The following is a 17,652-nucleotide window of genomic DNA, read 5'->3' on the forward strand; positions in this document are numbered from 1 at the left end:
GTTTGATTGTCAAGACAGTGTCACATTTTTGTAAAAAGACCTTTATTACATTCTTAATCCATGTATTGTATTCCCAATGTACAACAACTCATCATGTTTATCTTTTTTAAATCTGCGTATTCATAATAATATGTCATAAATTACAGTTATTAAAATTTAAGTGATTCAATAAACTCAGAATGAAAGGAAACACAGAAGGATCAAGACCATAAACAGAACTGGGGAGATTCTGCTGCTTTAAAAACGCTCTTAAAAAAATAGAATTACAATTCTCCGAGAGGTGGAGAACACCGAGTGAGGAAAGAGAGGTTTTAGAGACACCAACGAGGAAGGAGGAAGATCACAAAAACATAACAATCTTCATATTTATAGATATACTTTATCATATTTTGAGATCCTATTTTCTTCTACAGATCAGGCTGTGAACTCCTGCGCTGGTGAAGGACAGAAGGACAGAAGGACAGGGAGGGAAATCTTTGATTCTTCAGTGAAAAACATCGAGGAGAACAGATACGAACACAGTGATGAGGGTTAAAGGTGCGCTATCGGGTGAGAGGCGTTAAAGGACCGAGAGCCCAGCTAACTCCCTGAGTGAGTGTGAGTGTGTGTAAACGCAACCGCACACACTGAGCACCGCTCCACAAAACACACACACCATCTACAAAACCCCTAAGCAGGGCAGATTCAGGTGTTTGAGCACACTGTAAAGGGGAATTCCACTAATCTTTTCAAAATTCGTGCAGAATTAAATGGTTAAGATGGTTTGGTGTGAAGGTCAGAGGTGGTGGTGATAGGAACCAGACATCCACCTCTAAAAGCTCCCTCAAAGAAAGTTCCTACATGAAATGGTGATTAATACACCGTCTGACGCCTGAGACATTGATTAAGTTCATTTCTGGCCTAAAACATATTTGTAAACTCCATTCATGGTGGATGGATACATGCAGGGTGTTATGAGGCAAAATAGTCCGCAAAGATTTTCCACTATTTTCCATCATCAATTCTCCATATAAACTCTGAAGACTCGTGTAGGTTCACTGGTGGTTCTGGATAGTAAATAAAATGTCTATATTTGTGTTGTAGTCATGGCGACCCCTGGTTCCTATCACCACCACTGTAAAGACATCTGAACCATTTCACATCAAACCACTCTGAATCACTCTGATTACACCTCACACACTGAATTATACAGAAACTTTGAAGAATCAGTGAAATTCATCTTTAAGAAACACCTGTCATTTAGTCCCACTTTACCTGAACCCGTCCCATGTGATTTTACAAAGCGTTGCATTTTTTTTACAATCGTTCTCAGCCTTGCAAGTTAAATTAGTTAATACTAGATGTGTGCAAGTTGTGTGACATTAAAGAAAGAATTCTGCAGCCTCGTATGGGGCGATGAAGTGCTAACAGATGAGTTCTGGAGTGTTTGTGAAATCCCCCCCGCAGTGGGGGGTCCTGCATGCCGTAATGGGGCACAGGCTAACTATTGCACAGTCCCATTATGACACTGTCTTATAGGACTATTCCAATGGTTTTTCCTCAAAAATCATATTTTTCCACTTTTCTGACTGTTTATAACAATGTATTAAAGTCTGTATGGTGAAATGCATGCCTCTCAATCAGTAAAGCACAAGCTAAAAATAGCACAAGGCTTCACAGGCTTCCATGGACAGAGGTACAACGCTTTTGATACTGTACTTATGTAGTTAGCTAACTGAATAGATAGATAGATATATAGATATATAGATAGATAGATAGATAGATAGATAGATAGAGAGCTGTACAGATGTATTTTAGTATGACTTTAAAGTATCAGCACTATGCTTGAGGTTTTTTTCACTTAAGACTTTCGAGTCAGTACATTCCAAAATAAAAGTCTCTGCTCTCTATTCACTGTATTTCAAATTTGGCTCTTTACTGTACATATTATTGAAAATATTAGTAATTTTTGCATCATACACCTTTCAGCAGATGATTAAGTGCCAAATTCCTAAGAAATCAAAAACTCAAATGTCCATAAATAGAGAGAATAGAAATGGATATGTTGTCAATGTTTCATTCCAAAATGCAGTATAGTACTTTTTTGAAAAGAACAGCTGTATAACGGAAAACATCTTTTTCTTTGTGTAATAAAGGTGGTATGAGTCATAACACAGCACTGTATGTGTATATTATACCGTGGTCTATAATGTGTTTAGTAAATTTGTATGTATTTCCATTTCACCTGTGATTGGCACTGGAAATGCGACTGTGATTGGGCTACTTTTATTTTAAAAATGAATTAGCTTAATTTTATTTTTCAAAATCTTGCACACTGTCTTGTGTGATTTATGAGTATTAAACAGAAACATTAACCGTAATAGCAACTATAAGTTTGACAGCTAGTGTCCTATTAGCCTTTGCCACTTGTCTCTTAGAGAGGGAGGGAACTGGGATATGATGATGTATAGAAATTGATGCATTCAGTTCTTTTTTTTAGGACTTAGAAGATACAAATAATAGCAATTCCCTCTCTTTCTATGTCCTGTGGAAATCTATAAGAGCTCATATTTGCACTCTACTGTACTTCAGAAACATGTACTCCCCCAAAACAGTGAAAACTGGAAAAACATATCTGAGGAAAGAAAAAAACATTGGAAAATTCCTTTATGCACCTAGAGAAGTGTTGCAGAACCAAAGAAGTTTTATATATACGTATAAAAGGTTTACAGGAAGTGTTGGGTCTGGACCGAGATGAGCACTGTTCCAGCAGTGCGGAAACACGGCAGAAGTGAAGTGTTTTTGCTAAATGTTAACGGTTACAACGGCAGAAGCAGTCAGCTTCTCAGACTGACCTGTTTGTACAATGCTACAGAAAAAATAACAACAACAACAACGAACAAACAAAAAAAAGTTCTGTACTGGATCTGGACAGCAAGGCTCTTTTGATAAAACACTTTTCCGGCCACACCAAGCTCCCCGGAGTCCGATGCTAATCTGCCACAGCGAGTACGGACTTCCTGCCTTCACTCAGGCGAAGTCTTATCGTGCTGGAGATGAGCAGATGAAAACGTGAGCTGTCAGCTACATGTCCCGTCCTACCGAGCCTCTCCTCCAGAGCTTAACGCACCATAGTGGAAAAATACATCTGCGCAAAATAGACACATTAGTTTCGTCCTTCGGTTTGCTCTGCAAAAGTATGAAAAATAGAATATACACTTTAACCGTAGTAGTCCCTTACTCAGGGGGCAGCTGCTGGCTCTGCTGAACCAAAAGTGTGTCATAGCTATGTGGAGTTAAGTCACTGCGTTGGGGAAAGGAGAGCAGGGAAAAGGTCAAAACAGGTCAGGAGAGGAACAAATCACACCACAGAACACTGAGCATTCTCTTCTCCATCAGCTTCACTGCGGAGCACGAAGAAATCTCCACAGTATCTCCGCAGGGATGAGAGGAATAGGCTGGACGCTAAGATTTCCAAGGAAAACTCCCATTTCCGTTTCCTCCGTGTCCATGGCCGGCCACCTCCCGCACAGTTCAGGCTGGGTCGCTGCAAATCGAACCGTTTGTTGTCTCTCATAACACGAGGCTCCTCCCTTCCACTTCCTCTCCATAATCTCCAAGGTGCCTCCAGAATATCCCCCAGCTGAACTGAAGCAGTGCACTGAATTTACTCCATTCAGCTTCATTTATTTCTACATGAATAAAATGCATTGAATCAACACAATAACTGCCGAAAATCAATTCTGAGGTCAATGTTAGATCATTTGATTGGTTCAGATAAATAAGTGTCCTGGTAAAAGTTTTTCTAATAGTGCACAAAATATATATATATATATATATATATATATATATATATATATATATATATATATAAAAATTCAGAATTTGGTACAATACAATAAAGTGCTGATAGCAGCAAGACAGCTGATCAGCCAACCTGGTCAGTCTTGTATTGCAATTATTATATACTATGAAATTGTTCATTGCAGTTACTTATATGGCAATTAATCATCAGCTAAAATATAAGATTCTGTCTCATTTTTTCACCACTGTTCAGTTGATGTTTTATTCATGTAGAAATTACGTGCACCAGTATTTTCCAATACTGATCCTGGAGATCTACCTTCCTGCAGAGCCTAGATCCAGCACAATTTGCCAAACCTGCTCCAGCTAATCGACCTCTTCCCAAGTCCCTGACTGGCTGGATCAGATGTATTAGGGTTAAGTAAGGGGTGGTTCAGCTTACAGGCTGGAACTAAACTGTACAAGAAGGAAGCTCTCAGGACCAGGGTTGGAGATCAACACTTGAATCGAGTAAATTCGATGCAGTTTTCAGTGCAGTGGCTGTGGCACACACTTGCGGAGTGAGGAAGAGTGGGCCTTCCAGCTTTCCTTCACCGGCAGGGCAACAGCACTGTCCAGTTTTCAGTGAACCGAGTGTGCACTGTGGAGTCTTTCCATCCTGAGTGACATGTAGGCTGAGGGAAGAGCCAGTTCAGAAGGTCAAGTTCGCACATTTGGAGGTTTTTCAGAGTCCGTAAGTGCTATCCACCTGCCTCGAAATCCAAAGCTTTCCTAAAACTGCAGCTCGAGCCAGGATGCTTCTTATAAAACAAAATAAAATAAAATAAAATAAAATCAGGCAGTCTTTGAGGGATGTTGAGAACATTCATTCTTTTATGGTGCATCTTTCTCGCTCTCTCAATAGGTCCTTCTCTTTCTGTCTATCTGTTTATCTTAACGCATGTTTATGATATATTTATGGAATATAAATATATAGATATATATATATATTCAAAAGCTTCTATTATTCTAAATAAATCTCTTTAGTATCTATTTTAATTACAGAAAAATATTAATAAAATACTTTCTCTTTCATTCTAGAGTGGCATTTGCAGGGGAAAGGGTGGTGGGACTGAGGTTTATTTTAAATTTATAGTTAAAAAAAAGGTCAAAATAACAACCTCGGAAACACTGTCTGCCCACAGCCCTGTAGAAAAGCATGCATAGGCGCAGCACAAGATTACTGTACACTTAGGGACGTGCTACAGCTAAGTGCACGCGTGGCAGAAACAGACTGACGGACCCTGATCAGCATGCTAAAATGCTAAAAACAACTACAAAGTCTGCTTGCTGTTGGTCCCTCCGGTTTTTTAGTGATGAGGTGCTGATAATGGGGCGCTGCTACACTCAAACCAAGCCTTAAAAGCACATTTTTACAGGACAAATACACATAATACATTCCGTCTCGTTCCTGAGGCTGTGCCACACATCCACTAGGGTACATTCATAAAGATTCTCTAAAGAGAACTGAAAGAGGCGGTCGCGTCCCAATCCGCTGTACTGGGTACTTCATCTTTAGGGAGATTCGAGCTCCGACTAAAATTAAACTTTCTCCTGTCACTCTGTTAAAACAGGTAGCGTGCACACGACTACGCGGCGCTTCCTGTGTCAACTGGTGTAGAATCGCAAATAAAAGTCCGAAAAACGCGGGGCCTGCTCACGCGCTAGCGCCAGTAACCCCTTTCGGAGGGAGCCAGAAGAAAGGGATCGTGGGATTTGGAGTCCTAAAGTGTTGCGTGCATGATTGTCAGTGAGCTGCTGGTCTGCCAATGACGCTTCAAATCTACCACCCCTCCCTCATTTCATCCCTACATCTTTCTTTCTTTCTGTATTCCTAACTTTCTTTTGCTCTCTCTCTCTCTCTCAAGCACCAGTTGGGGGGCCGGCCTGGCTCTAGCCCTCAGTGGAGTCGGGGAAGGTGATTTCGCTACCAAACACCTCCCGGTAGAGCGGAGGGAAATTGTAGGCCGTTTCGGGGTGAAGCAGGCGGAAAAACTCCAGTTTGTCAATGTGAAGGTTGCAAATTGACTTCATCATGGGCAGCTTAGCCACCATCTAGAGGAGAGGAGAGAACGACAGAGGAAAGAGAAGAGAGGAATATTAGATACTGTCGGCACAGTCAATTCTCCAGATTTAGGTTTAGTCCTGGACTCAGCAAACTTTTCAGTAGTTAGTTTTTAAGTGGGTCAACACGTCTATTCCTCACTCTCATAACTACAGAACTTAGCTTCATAGTAGATACTGAATAATTTATAGTTACTGAATAAGTCAGAGTAGATACTGAATAATTCATAGTTAATGAATAATTCATAGTTACTGAATGATTCTTAGTAGTTACTGAATAAGTCATAGTAGATATTATAGTAAAATGTTTCACAGTGCTACTGAATAATTATATTAACCACTGGATAATTACTGAATAATTCACATTAGTTATCAAATGATTTACTGAATAATTTATAGTACTTACTGAGTCATTTAGAGTAGTAATAGAATTATACATCATAAAGTTAATTACTGAATAAAGCTCAAGAAGAATGTCATTTAGCCTAGGAAGAGGCTTTGGCCAAAACGCTAACATGGCTAACGGTGAATGAATGCTAACAAGGCACAAATAAGTAACTATTCACATAGCTACAGCACAAAAGCTAGCAGTTAGCTCGACCATGCTAATGTGATCATGCTAACTGCAGTCATTCTTGCCCTATTAGTCTTCGTGTACTATTCACTTCATATACTATTTGCTATAGTAACCTTTTAGGACAAACAAATTATTTGACTGTGTCAAAACTGACCACTCAGGCCACACATAGAGTGTTTTTAGTGTGTTTGATTGTGGGAAGTTGGAGTTTGGAATTATGCAATTTTTGACCTCTAACATTCCAGCTAGTGGGGAAACACCATGGACCCCTCCACGAAAGTGAGTATTGTCAGCAAAAGGCTAACCTAGTAACACTGGCTATATGAGTGATAACTTTAAAGGACATATATGCTTCATTTGACTTGTAATTCACTTCCCATAAGGTCCACCTATGATACGTATTTGCTTTTATGTACCGTATTAGTCATGTTTCAAATTACATGACCATTTTCCAACTCTCTATATCCCTTAAAATTAAACAGACTGGTTTTTGTTACTGTTCCTGACTGGATAATTTTCTGTTGGGTGTTTCAAGAATTTAACCCTTTTGTTTCCAACTTAAACTTAACAACAAAAAAAGAGGATTACTACAATACTATATTACCATGGTAAAGTATTAAATACATCAGTATACATCATACAACAAAAATGCACTAAAGTTATGAGCTATGAATGCAGTATTACTTTACACCAGAGGTCACTAATAGAGGGACTGCGGACCGAGTCTGGACCCAGGCGCTGTCCTATGCACACCTGGACCTATAACCGATAAACTATGGAGAACTATTTAATTTTGACGGGGTGGTCCTATTTTAATAGGCGTAACTTTTCTAGCCTTTACGGTCTTTACTGACAATAAATGTTGTTGAAATATTACTGAACTGTACTTTATTTGATTTGACATTCAGTTGTTGACTGTATAAGATGTTGATATACCTACTAGGCTACTTCAGTAAACAGTATATGGCACTGAATCATGATGCAAGTTAGACATTATGATGTTCTGGACCTTTGCTTGAGGAAGTTTTCTTTAACTGGACCTTACTGAATTTTAATTAAAGACCTCTACTTTACACTGTCTTGCACTTTACTTAAATACACATCAGCATCCCTAAAACAGCGAAGTCTACTTCACCTTGGTCAGTTTCTCCTCTGAGGTGCCCCCTCTGTTCAGGCAGTACTGCAGTGCCAGGTAGACTTTCTCCTGAAGCCTCTGAACCCGCTGGCTATCCGTAAGCCATGGTCGGTCTGTGGAAAAACACACCCAGAACTGTTACAACACCCGTAAACAGGGGCTGATATGGTGATTTTAGGGCTCTAGGCAAAAGACAAGAATGGGGCCCTCTGGATGAGCCATTTTTAAATTAGTAGAGATTTTGGGATTCCAAGTGAAGCAACATTGATAGACTGGCAAGTGAAATTGTCTTAAATCTTATCTAGTTATTTATCTAATAGTTTTAATTTCATTATTGGTCCTAAGGCTAAAATAATGATGTATGTGTGACTTTACATACCATGTTTTTTTTTTATACATGGACATTTTCCAACCTCTTTTTATCCCTCACAATTAAAAAGTCTGATTTTGTTACTGTGCCTGATATACACATGTCATGAATATCATGAATATTCATGAGGCCCTTGTCTCTGTGGGGCCTGATGTGGCTGCCAACCTTTGCCTAGTGCCCCTGCCTGTAAACACTTTATTCCCTCCACATCAGCTTGTATATCCATTTAAATAAATTCGTCCAGTCCTGAAGGGTCAATTTGGGAATGTTTTGATTGCATCACCAGGGAATTCTGTCACTACAGGCTTAATTTTGACTCTATTCGATACTTCGCTACAAAACAGTTCCATTCTGCTTGTGTGTAACAATGATAATAGTAATCTAAGTAAATGAAATAAGGTGGAGGACCTGGAGAGAGGAGGACAGCGGCGCTGAAAAGAGCCATCTCCTCCTCGGTGAGCTGCAGGCGGCTCATGGACTTGGCCAGTTCATACACAGCATTCACCAGGTCATCACAGCCTGCAGAAAAAAGTGGACATCACACAAATAAAGGTTACTGCTGAGCTCTCAGACATGTTCTACCACCTGACTCAGCTTATCAGCCAATCAACACCTCTTGGTTCAGAGCCGAGCAGCTAGGAACAGCCACAACTGGCACTGAGAACCTCTATTAGAGCAGAAGCAGGAAGGAAACCGATTACTCACTTATCTGCTCATATATTTACTTTTGAGTTATATTGTACAAGCAGTACAGGGTTAAACTGAGTAGAACAGCCAACATAACAACGTACTGAGTGACTGTTACCCTGAATTCACACCAGGTACGACACGTCAGCCTCATATAAGCATGCTGTACGCAAAGGCGGTATATAAGGTAAACCAAAATAGCGACACCTATTAACCCTTGTGTGGTGTTTGGGTCTGTGGGACCCGTTTTCAATGTTTACCAAATAGAAAATGATGTGATTTATTATTATTTCAACCTCAGATTCTTGGCCTTTGCTCATTTTCTGTGAAGAACATATAAAATATCCCATTTTCAGTGTCTTCACTCTGTTCACCCCCCCACACATTTATACTACACATGTGGTGTTGGGTGAATCTGTGGGGAGTAAAAGTGTGGAGGTGCTGTGTCCTTCACTCTGTTCTCCTCCTACATGGCCTGGTGTTAGTGTGTGTGTATCTGTGTGTATGTGTGTGTGTGTGTGTGTGTGAGGGTGGACAACATAGACAGGCTGCTGACTGGCTACAGCTGCTAAAGCAGAACTCTGGACACTTGTGATATTTTAAACATCTGGTATTTTTACATCAATTTTTATGGCTGTATTGATTTGAAAAAACAATAATGCGGTGGGTCAAACAGACCACTGAGTAACAAACACATCAACACCACTCAAGGGTTAAAGTCAATGGGATGAAAAGAGATACAGCTCCTGTCTGCTTAAGTCTTGCTTCATCCACAACAGCTGAAAGACCCAGCAGATGGCTGAACAGACCCAAAATAAAACTGTTTTTTCTTAAAATCAGCTCATCAGAAGATGCGTGTTCAGGCTCAAAATAGTCACAGCAGTCTAGCAATCACCAAAAAAGGACACAAGTTTGCCGTAATCACAAAGAGGGGGAAGTAATCACTAAAGTTTGGTGAACTAGATGAAAGAGACTTGAGTCTCTGTTGCCTGTACACTCTCAGAAATAAAGGTCCTAAACTGTCACTGGTGCAGGACCCCTCTTGTCACTGGGGTGGGACCCTCAATGGTCCATCTCAGTACCTTTAGTCAGGGAACATAACTGAACCATAATCCACTGAAATTATATGTTCTAAGCTGTACTGACTCCACACACCCCGTCTCGTCTCCAGGCTTTTATTTTACTGTTCTGTTTAAAACATTCGGTTATGAAAAGGTACAAATACGAACGTTTCACCTGGAAAAACTTATTTAAGGTTCACAATCAGACCTTAAAACCACTGTTGGAGCTTTGAGGGAACATTTACACTGTTTGTACCTTGATGAACTAAAAATGTATCTGCACAGAACCTTTATTTCTAACAGTGTATAAAAGGGCAATGAGTCCCCCATCCCTCATGCCAAAACCATTTGATCGCATTCTCAGAAATATTTTTACATGCTTTCATAAATCCTCTCTGGTGTAACTGAAGTCCAAGCAGCCAAGCAATCCAATCTGGATCCAAGTGGGAATATGAGACCTTTTTAGGTCCTTTTCTTTACAGATTTATAGCACATTTGAAACTTGACAGCACAAGCAGCACCGCTGTTGGCTTCTTCATCATAAGTCTCAGGATCTGCTTTGAATTATTATAACGTTTTAGTAAATTACGGTCTAGGATACAGTTCACAGTGCTACCACAAGTAGGAGTATCAAATCTGACAGGATCTCTATGGAGTTTATGCTCCACTCAGGAAAAATAACTGAAAAAGATGTGGCAAGATGCAGGCGCCCACACTTTGTCGGCCAGTGCGGATTGAAGCACTGATTAAAACGGCAACGTATCTGTAACTGAAAAACGCTCTCGGCTCCAAGCTGAAAACTGCAATAACGATAATGCCTTTGAAGCACTTTTGATGATGTGATTACAGCGTTCTGCTCCTCAATACACCAGGCAGACTGAGTGGTTATCTGTGCCTTTTACTTGCTATATGTTTTTATACAGTACAAAGTTTGGGTCAAATTGCATGTTTTGATGTGTTTCTAGGAATAGAAGAAGAAAGGAAACCAATTACCCATTTTCCACTCAGGAAATCCAATCAATTCTATTAATGAAGGACAATAAGATAAAAAACTGTGCACTAAAGTTGTTATATACAAGTGTCTTCTCTGTAGAGGCCTTATTTGCAATGAGAAAATCAACAAAACATGGCATTTGATCAGCTGTGCCCAAACATTTTTTATGAAATATACAGTATAATGCATATAATGAGCAATTATTTTCAATTGTATCAAAGTATTAATATATAAAAGTATATAAAAAATATATGGCTGCTGTTGGGACCAAACCTTGTATCTCTGTTTTTCAGTTTTTGACATAATTTGAAAATGCCTGTTGGTCTTTACACTGTGTGTAAATTTCATAACGGATGGACCAAAGGAAACGGCCCAAAATGACTTGGAAAAACATCTGGTTCCATTTACTCACATTAAAAGCAAAGCAGGTTTTTTCCTTCTCTTGTAAAGTCATAATTTTGGAGATAATGAGATTTTGTTCCAACTGCAGCGATATTGTGATTTTTGAATTATGACTAAGCCCTACTATGCAGTGACTCCTTAACCCATATTAACCCATTTATGTCCATATCTCAAATATTTAATGTTGCTTTGGTACATTTTTCAAAATCAATCATACAACACAGTCTTATTCAGTCTTTTGGTCACACGGGGCTATTGATTTGTAACAAAACAAAAGAAAATCCAAATCTGACTGTGAATAAAAGAGAAAAATGATGAAAATTACATGATACAAATTAAAATGGGCACTTATAAATGTTCATTCAGTTTACAAATGTTGCAAAAAAATGACTTTAGACCATTCTGAACGCACTCTGCGGCTTTTTTCCCTCATTATACTAAACATAAGCGTCTCATTAACGCAATGCCCGTCATCTATGTGTGCGAAGTCTTACCGAGTGTTTTAAAGAGCTGAGGGCTCGCAAACTTCCCATCAAACAGCAGGGTGTGGTTGAGGGGGTTATAAACTCGACACATCCGGATCAGCAACACGTCCAGACAGCCTGCAGAGCAAAAGGAGCGTACAGAGACCAGGGGGAGCAGGAGGGCAGAGACAGAAAAGAGAAAAAAGGTTCCACCCGCCATTCATTCAAATGGAATTCAAATCCAAATTGATGGGAAAAGGATGAGCGCAAAAAAAGTAATGTATCGTCAACATTCAAATAATTGTGGTGATAATGGATTTAGTGGTTTCGGAGGAAAAAAGTGACAAGTGGGTTTTGTTTTCATTTAAATGTGAAATCGGGTAAAAAGCACAGCAAACAATGCACAAAGAAGGACAAAGAGAGGGGGAGAAAGCGAGAGAGAGAGAAGGAAACAAGAAAAGCAACTGTTAGCACAAAAACAATGAATAATGCAGACTATTCTGTTTTACTCATTGATTTAACCAGCCTTCTCCAACTCCTCTGTTCATGATATAATATATTTGCGAATGAGAAAAAGATAGAACTGCACTGAAACACAACATTTCTACATTTGCATTTCACAGAAGTCTTAAAAAGGGGGGCTTCAGGGACCTTCGGGTGGGCGCAAGACCGCATGAGTGTTAAATCATTGTTTTAAGTAATATAAAACCAGCTGTGTTCCAACGATTTTGTTGCTAGTACATTAAAACATGTCTCTGATATGATGCTGTAACTCAAACAGGTTCAAACAGGTTTCAACTGTTTAGCAGGAAGCTGTAAATAATAATGCAGAAATGCTGAATGATGAACAGAGCTGGAGAAGATGAGTAAAACGAGTGAGAAAGCTATGGAGCATCATAATAATATAAATATAGAATGAAGTTCTAATAAAATTTATATCCAGAATGCCTCAAAAGTAATTCAAAAGTGATCAAATCTCAAATAAAAAATGATAATTAATTACAGTGAATTAACTTACAGTACATTATTTCAACTTAAAACTGTATTATTATTATTATTATTATTATTATTACTGTATATGAAATAGCAATTATTAAGAAGACAAATGATTCCAAACTTATGAACAACAGAGTGATTCACACTGCATCTGACGGTCGTTCCCATGGCGATAAGTGGTGCTGACCTGCTTTGAGGAGGATGATCTGGTCGTTTTGACACAGATCCATGAAGCCGGTGATGCGCTTGGCGAACTCCACCACGTACTGGATGGCGTTAGTGAGGTGAACCGCACACTGCTGCCACATCACCTCCGTCTGCTGTGTGAACCAGAGGAGAACGAAGCTGTTAGCACCACAAACACTTTATACTGGACCGTATATTTCAGATTAGGGTAAAGACTCCTGATCTAGAACCACTTATTGCCTCCCATATCTTAAATAGAACAATTCTATATAAATATACAGATGAGGAAGCTCATCCAGGGACATTTTTTTCTTAGTCATCATAGTCTGACTGTAAGATAATGCCACATATGCATGGGATATCGTCGCTATTTCGTTTTACTTTTCTGGTAAGTTTGGACAATTCTGACTGGTCCATTTGTCCTGAAATCTGCACACAATATAAAAATGTGGCACGTTTCATGTTTAGGAAGTCTGAACGTCCCTTTATGAGATTTTGATCTACCAGCAATAACATACTGTGTTTAAATATTAGAAATGAACAGTACGGAGTTAATTTTGTGCCAAAAGTATCATATAAAACACTGAGTGCGTTTACATGTACTCAATAATCCAATCATAATCGGATTTCTGCAGTTATCTGATTATTCAAATGGTCATGTAAACAGCACAGTCTCATTTCTTACATCAGAGTAAGGTCTAGAAATCTGATTAAGAAATCTAATAAAAGAGGCTGGATTTTAACTCAGTAATCAGATTTCTCAGTGCATGTAAACTCTTACTCTGATTTCTTTCAGATTTCTCAGTCTGAGCGTGTGCAAAAACAGGCTGCGGTACCGGAAATAAGTGAGCAGTGTCGCCGCAAGACGCAACAAAACACTTTTGTAGCAACGCTGAAATCGACTACATGCTTGACGAAATAAGGATTTAAATATTCTTCATCTTCTAAATAATGTTTGTTCATATTTTCAGGTAAAGTGGCTCAATGTTTAAAAAAAAAGCCACGGTATGAAGTTCGAGTTTTACATTACGTTTACGTCACGTCTTCTTCTGTGAGTTTACTGGCTGGTTGCAAAGCAGAAATCCGATTACTGTCTGACTCATGTAGACCCAGAGTTTGCCCTTTATCTGATGACTCAAGTGCAATTAAACACGTTGATCAGTTTAACGACAAAATCTGATTTTCCGCAGTTATCGGATTATTAAATACATGCACTCAATAAAATCAACAAGCAAAATATTGAGTATCAAATTGTCCAAAATATTTTGTAAATGCAAATAATGAGAGTTATTTGATGATTTGCTGATATATTTTTTGCGTCTGGAATCAAAGTGCGTAGTCATCTTTTTAAAAAGTTAATTTTGATTTAATTCTCACAATTCGTATTTGCAACATCTCAGACATTTTGATACTTAATATTTTGCTTGTGAATTTTATTATTATATTTGAGACTTTTGGCACTAAATTAACTCCATAGAACAGCAATATTGGGTGTTATGTCTACACACCTTAACCAGGGATACCTTTCACGACAACACCACGAAAAACTGGCCTGTTTGCATTATAATACTAGTACCATACAGCTTCAGTACCAATATAAGCAATTTAAGGCTGAGTGTAGTTATTATAGCGCCCTTACTTCAGCTATAACTCTATTCTTATAGATTTAAACCCAAAGCTTGATCCATTATTTGAGTACCTTGTTCTGGTAGGTGCGAGTCTCCTCAGCTGTGTAGAAATTCCAGGTGAGCCGTTTCAGTTCCTCGGGGCTGTACTGACTCGTCTCGATGTGGGATTTCACAACACTCTGGGTGATACGCTCTGTAAACAACACACACAAACACATGAACACAAACTTCATGCTGAGAAGACAATAAAATACCATTCTTTGTGCTGTTTTAGATTCAATCCCTTGAACTCTAGACTGATTATTATTATTATAAATTAAACATGAACACAGAACTATAAACACTTTGTAGCCAGCATTTTCCTATAAATTATTTGTAGAGGTGGGTAATCCAGGTCCAGAACGTAAAAACCCTCCCCGGGATTTTGTTCCAACTGCCTGAACACCTTTACTGCTGGTCTGAGCAAATTAGAGAAGTCAAGCTGTTGGAACAAAATCCTGGGGAGGGTTTTTGCTTTTTGGACCTGGATTACCCACCTCTAATTTTTGATGATAAAACATGTAAAGTGTGGGCCCGAATACAGGTTTAAGGGTTTAGCTGCACTGTCAAGTGCTGTAACTCATTATAACTGTAGTCAATGCTTGACTGAGCAGAATGTATGGAAGCTGTGATGCATCACTGTAAGCTGTCAGCTCATACAGTGTGTTATTGTTTTGGTATGACGGCACTGCCTTCCATGGAAATCATGCATGTAAAACCAAGAGACACAACGCAAATTACATAAGCTCCGTCAGGCACACCATCCACACCACATGACTCTGCAGTTCTCTTTGACACACTGAGTCGAAAACCTATTTAACTGCATGAAATACTAAGAGAGTTCTGATATCCGTATTGGGTGAGTGTAAATCTCTCTAATTTCTGATCGATTTTCTTGTAATTCTTTAGGGAATGACTCACTGCATCACAAAATCCCAAATCTCACCACGATTCAGTTCATCTCAATTCAATTCTTTCGATATGAGTCAAAATTATTTAAAAAAAAAACACTGAATTATAAGGCTGGGAGAAAAAATCAAAATAGTTTTCTGATATTTTGAGTGGAATAATGTATCGAGGCTCAAATACTGACTTTTTTTCAAACCAATTTAAACATCTTTAATTCCACCCACTACTTAGGACTCCCTCAATCACACGATACCACCAGCGCTAGTAGGGCAAGAGCTAGTAAAGGCTTTCTCCGAGTCCTGTGAAGCGCAAGCGCATCTTTTTAAACTGCCACGCCAACTGCCAGTTATGTTATGTCAGCTAACAGAGGCTTGCGCTGACTAGCATCGTGCTGTGTGATGGGGGAGAAGGGGGGCTATCCTGCCCACTCAGAGAGAGCGAGGACAACTGTGTCTCTTACGGACTCCCGGCCATGGATGGCTGTAGCATCACCAGGGATCGCCAACGTTTGGATGGTTGCACCACTCAGGAGACCCAAATATTGACATTTCGATATTTGACTAAGATATTTAACATGCATGAAGTCCATTCAACAAGTTATAGGAACATCTAATGCTTCCGTAGTTCACAAGATGGCACTGAGATGTCTTTCTTTTTTGAGAGACCTAGGCTCCTGCCTTTGTTGTTGGTAGGTGTGGTTGGGTACCGCAGTGGATAACACCACTGCTCCACATTGGAGAGTGAGCTTTGATTCCAACCAGGCAGCAATCAGAATCAAGCACAATAAGAAAACCTGCTAAATGCAAATGTAGTTTTTTTGTTGTTGCTTTGTCTACTTCATTATTCTATTCTGCATCAATATAAAGAGTGAAGTGAAAGACAAAAGGTTTTCCTTCAGAGCCGTAACTTGCAACACATTTCAATTCTTAGCATATAAAACCTTTAAATATCACAATTGAATTGTATGGTGATACCTAAGATGCAGTAAAATGAATGATATACTGTTACTGATATACAAATACTGGTTTGAAATATCAGTCAAATCTAAAAATTTTTGTGATGCTACAATTTTTTAAAAACACTTCTGTACCAATAAGATTCTGACATCATCATACATTTCTAGTAATAGTGTATCATGGGTCTTCTATTGATTTCCACCCCTACTGAACACCCAAAAGTGACTGGGTTAACTTATTACACATTAGGGCTGCACGATATAGACATAAACGCAATGTTCGATAAAGCTGTTCGATATCACCATGATAATATGAGAAGCGATAAAGTATTATTAAAATAGTGTGTCTCTGATAAAAAATGACAAAAGCACCGTTCACTATTGTGCAAATATAAAAATAATGAAATAAAAAGTAAGTTGACTGCTAATGGCACCCCCTTGTGGAGAATTTGTAGTAACATAAGTTCCAAGAGTTGTTTTCATCTAAAAACACTCAGGATTCCCTGAACAGCCTTTTCTATTCGTGTTTGCATGAATAAATACTTATATTTTTATTTTCAATATTGGCCTAAAAAATAAATAAATGCATTAAAAGCTCATTATGATGATGCAGATTTGTTGTGCCTGCAGCCATTACTGCTTTACACGTTACACACTGAGAATGAGAACAGTTTTTTAATGCTACGTTCCCGCCAATCTAATTTCATCACTTTGATGCTGCGTGAGGTAATTAATGATGTGTTTATTGCAGAAACTCATCACGATAACGGAAACAAAAGATCGTGCAGCCCAATCAAAAAGTAGTGGAATACCCACAATATAAGAGTGTCTAGTGCAGGGGAGTCTGACCTATCTCCAGCAGGGAGCATCCGTCAGGCTGGCCGTTGAGTGGAGAGTGTGTGTACATGCCGGTCTCGTGGAGCAGCTCGTACTCGTGTTTGATGTGGGGTGTGTCGCTGAACTCCTGTCCGCTCTGTTCGGGGGAGCTCTGAGAGGAGGAGCTGCTGCCCCTGCTGCCCCCCAGCATCTCCAGGCTGCAGTACTCTCCGGCACCCTCTGGTGTCAGCGGCAGGTCGAACAGCAGGCTGTCCGGCAGCGCTCCGATGTCGTCCAGGTCGCTGAGGGCCGTGCTGGAGCTGCTGCGGCTGTATGCTCTTCCGTGCCCACTGTTACCATTCTCTCCAACTTCATCTCCCCCGCGGGGGGGCAAAGAGACGGCCCCAGTGCCCCCGGCCCGCTCCTGAGACTGCTGGTGCTTCTGCACCTCCGCGTACAGGCTGTCCCGCTGCTTTTTGGACATGCGGCCGAACTTCACAGCTGAAAAAGAGGAAAGAGAGAGAGTGACTAAATTAAATTTTATTTA

General features: G+C 39.5%; 1 protein-coding gene across 1 annotated transcript in view; it reads right to left on the minus strand.

The window, feature by feature from the left end:
- Positions 1–3,841: 3,841 nt before the first annotated feature.
- rorca (RAR-related orphan receptor C a) overlaps positions 3,842–17,652 on the minus strand; it is a 31,145-nt gene continuing 17,334 nt past the window's right edge. The window contains exons 4-10 of the mRNA XM_036579601.1: positions 17,139–17,606; positions 14,458–14,579; positions 12,760–12,892; positions 11,607–11,714; positions 8,377–8,487; positions 7,599–7,711; positions 3,842–5,877 (exon numbers count right to left, since the gene is read on the minus strand). Of these exons, the coding sequence (XP_036435494.1) occupies positions 5,716–5,877; positions 7,599–7,711; positions 8,377–8,487; positions 11,607–11,714; positions 12,760–12,892; positions 14,458–14,579; positions 17,139–17,606 (1,217 nt within the window). The 3' untranslated portion in view covers positions 3,842–5,715. The remainder of the gene's footprint in view (positions 5,878–7,598; positions 7,712–8,376; positions 8,488–11,606; positions 11,715–12,759; positions 12,893–14,457; positions 14,580–17,138; positions 17,607–17,652) is intronic.

This window comes from Colossoma macropomum, unplaced genomic scaffold (genome assembly GCF_904425465.1).
Source record: "Colossoma macropomum unplaced genomic scaffold, Colossoma_macropomum, whole genome shotgun sequence".
Lineage (NCBI taxonomy): Eukaryota > Metazoa > Chordata > Actinopteri > Characiformes > Serrasalmidae > Colossoma > Colossoma macropomum.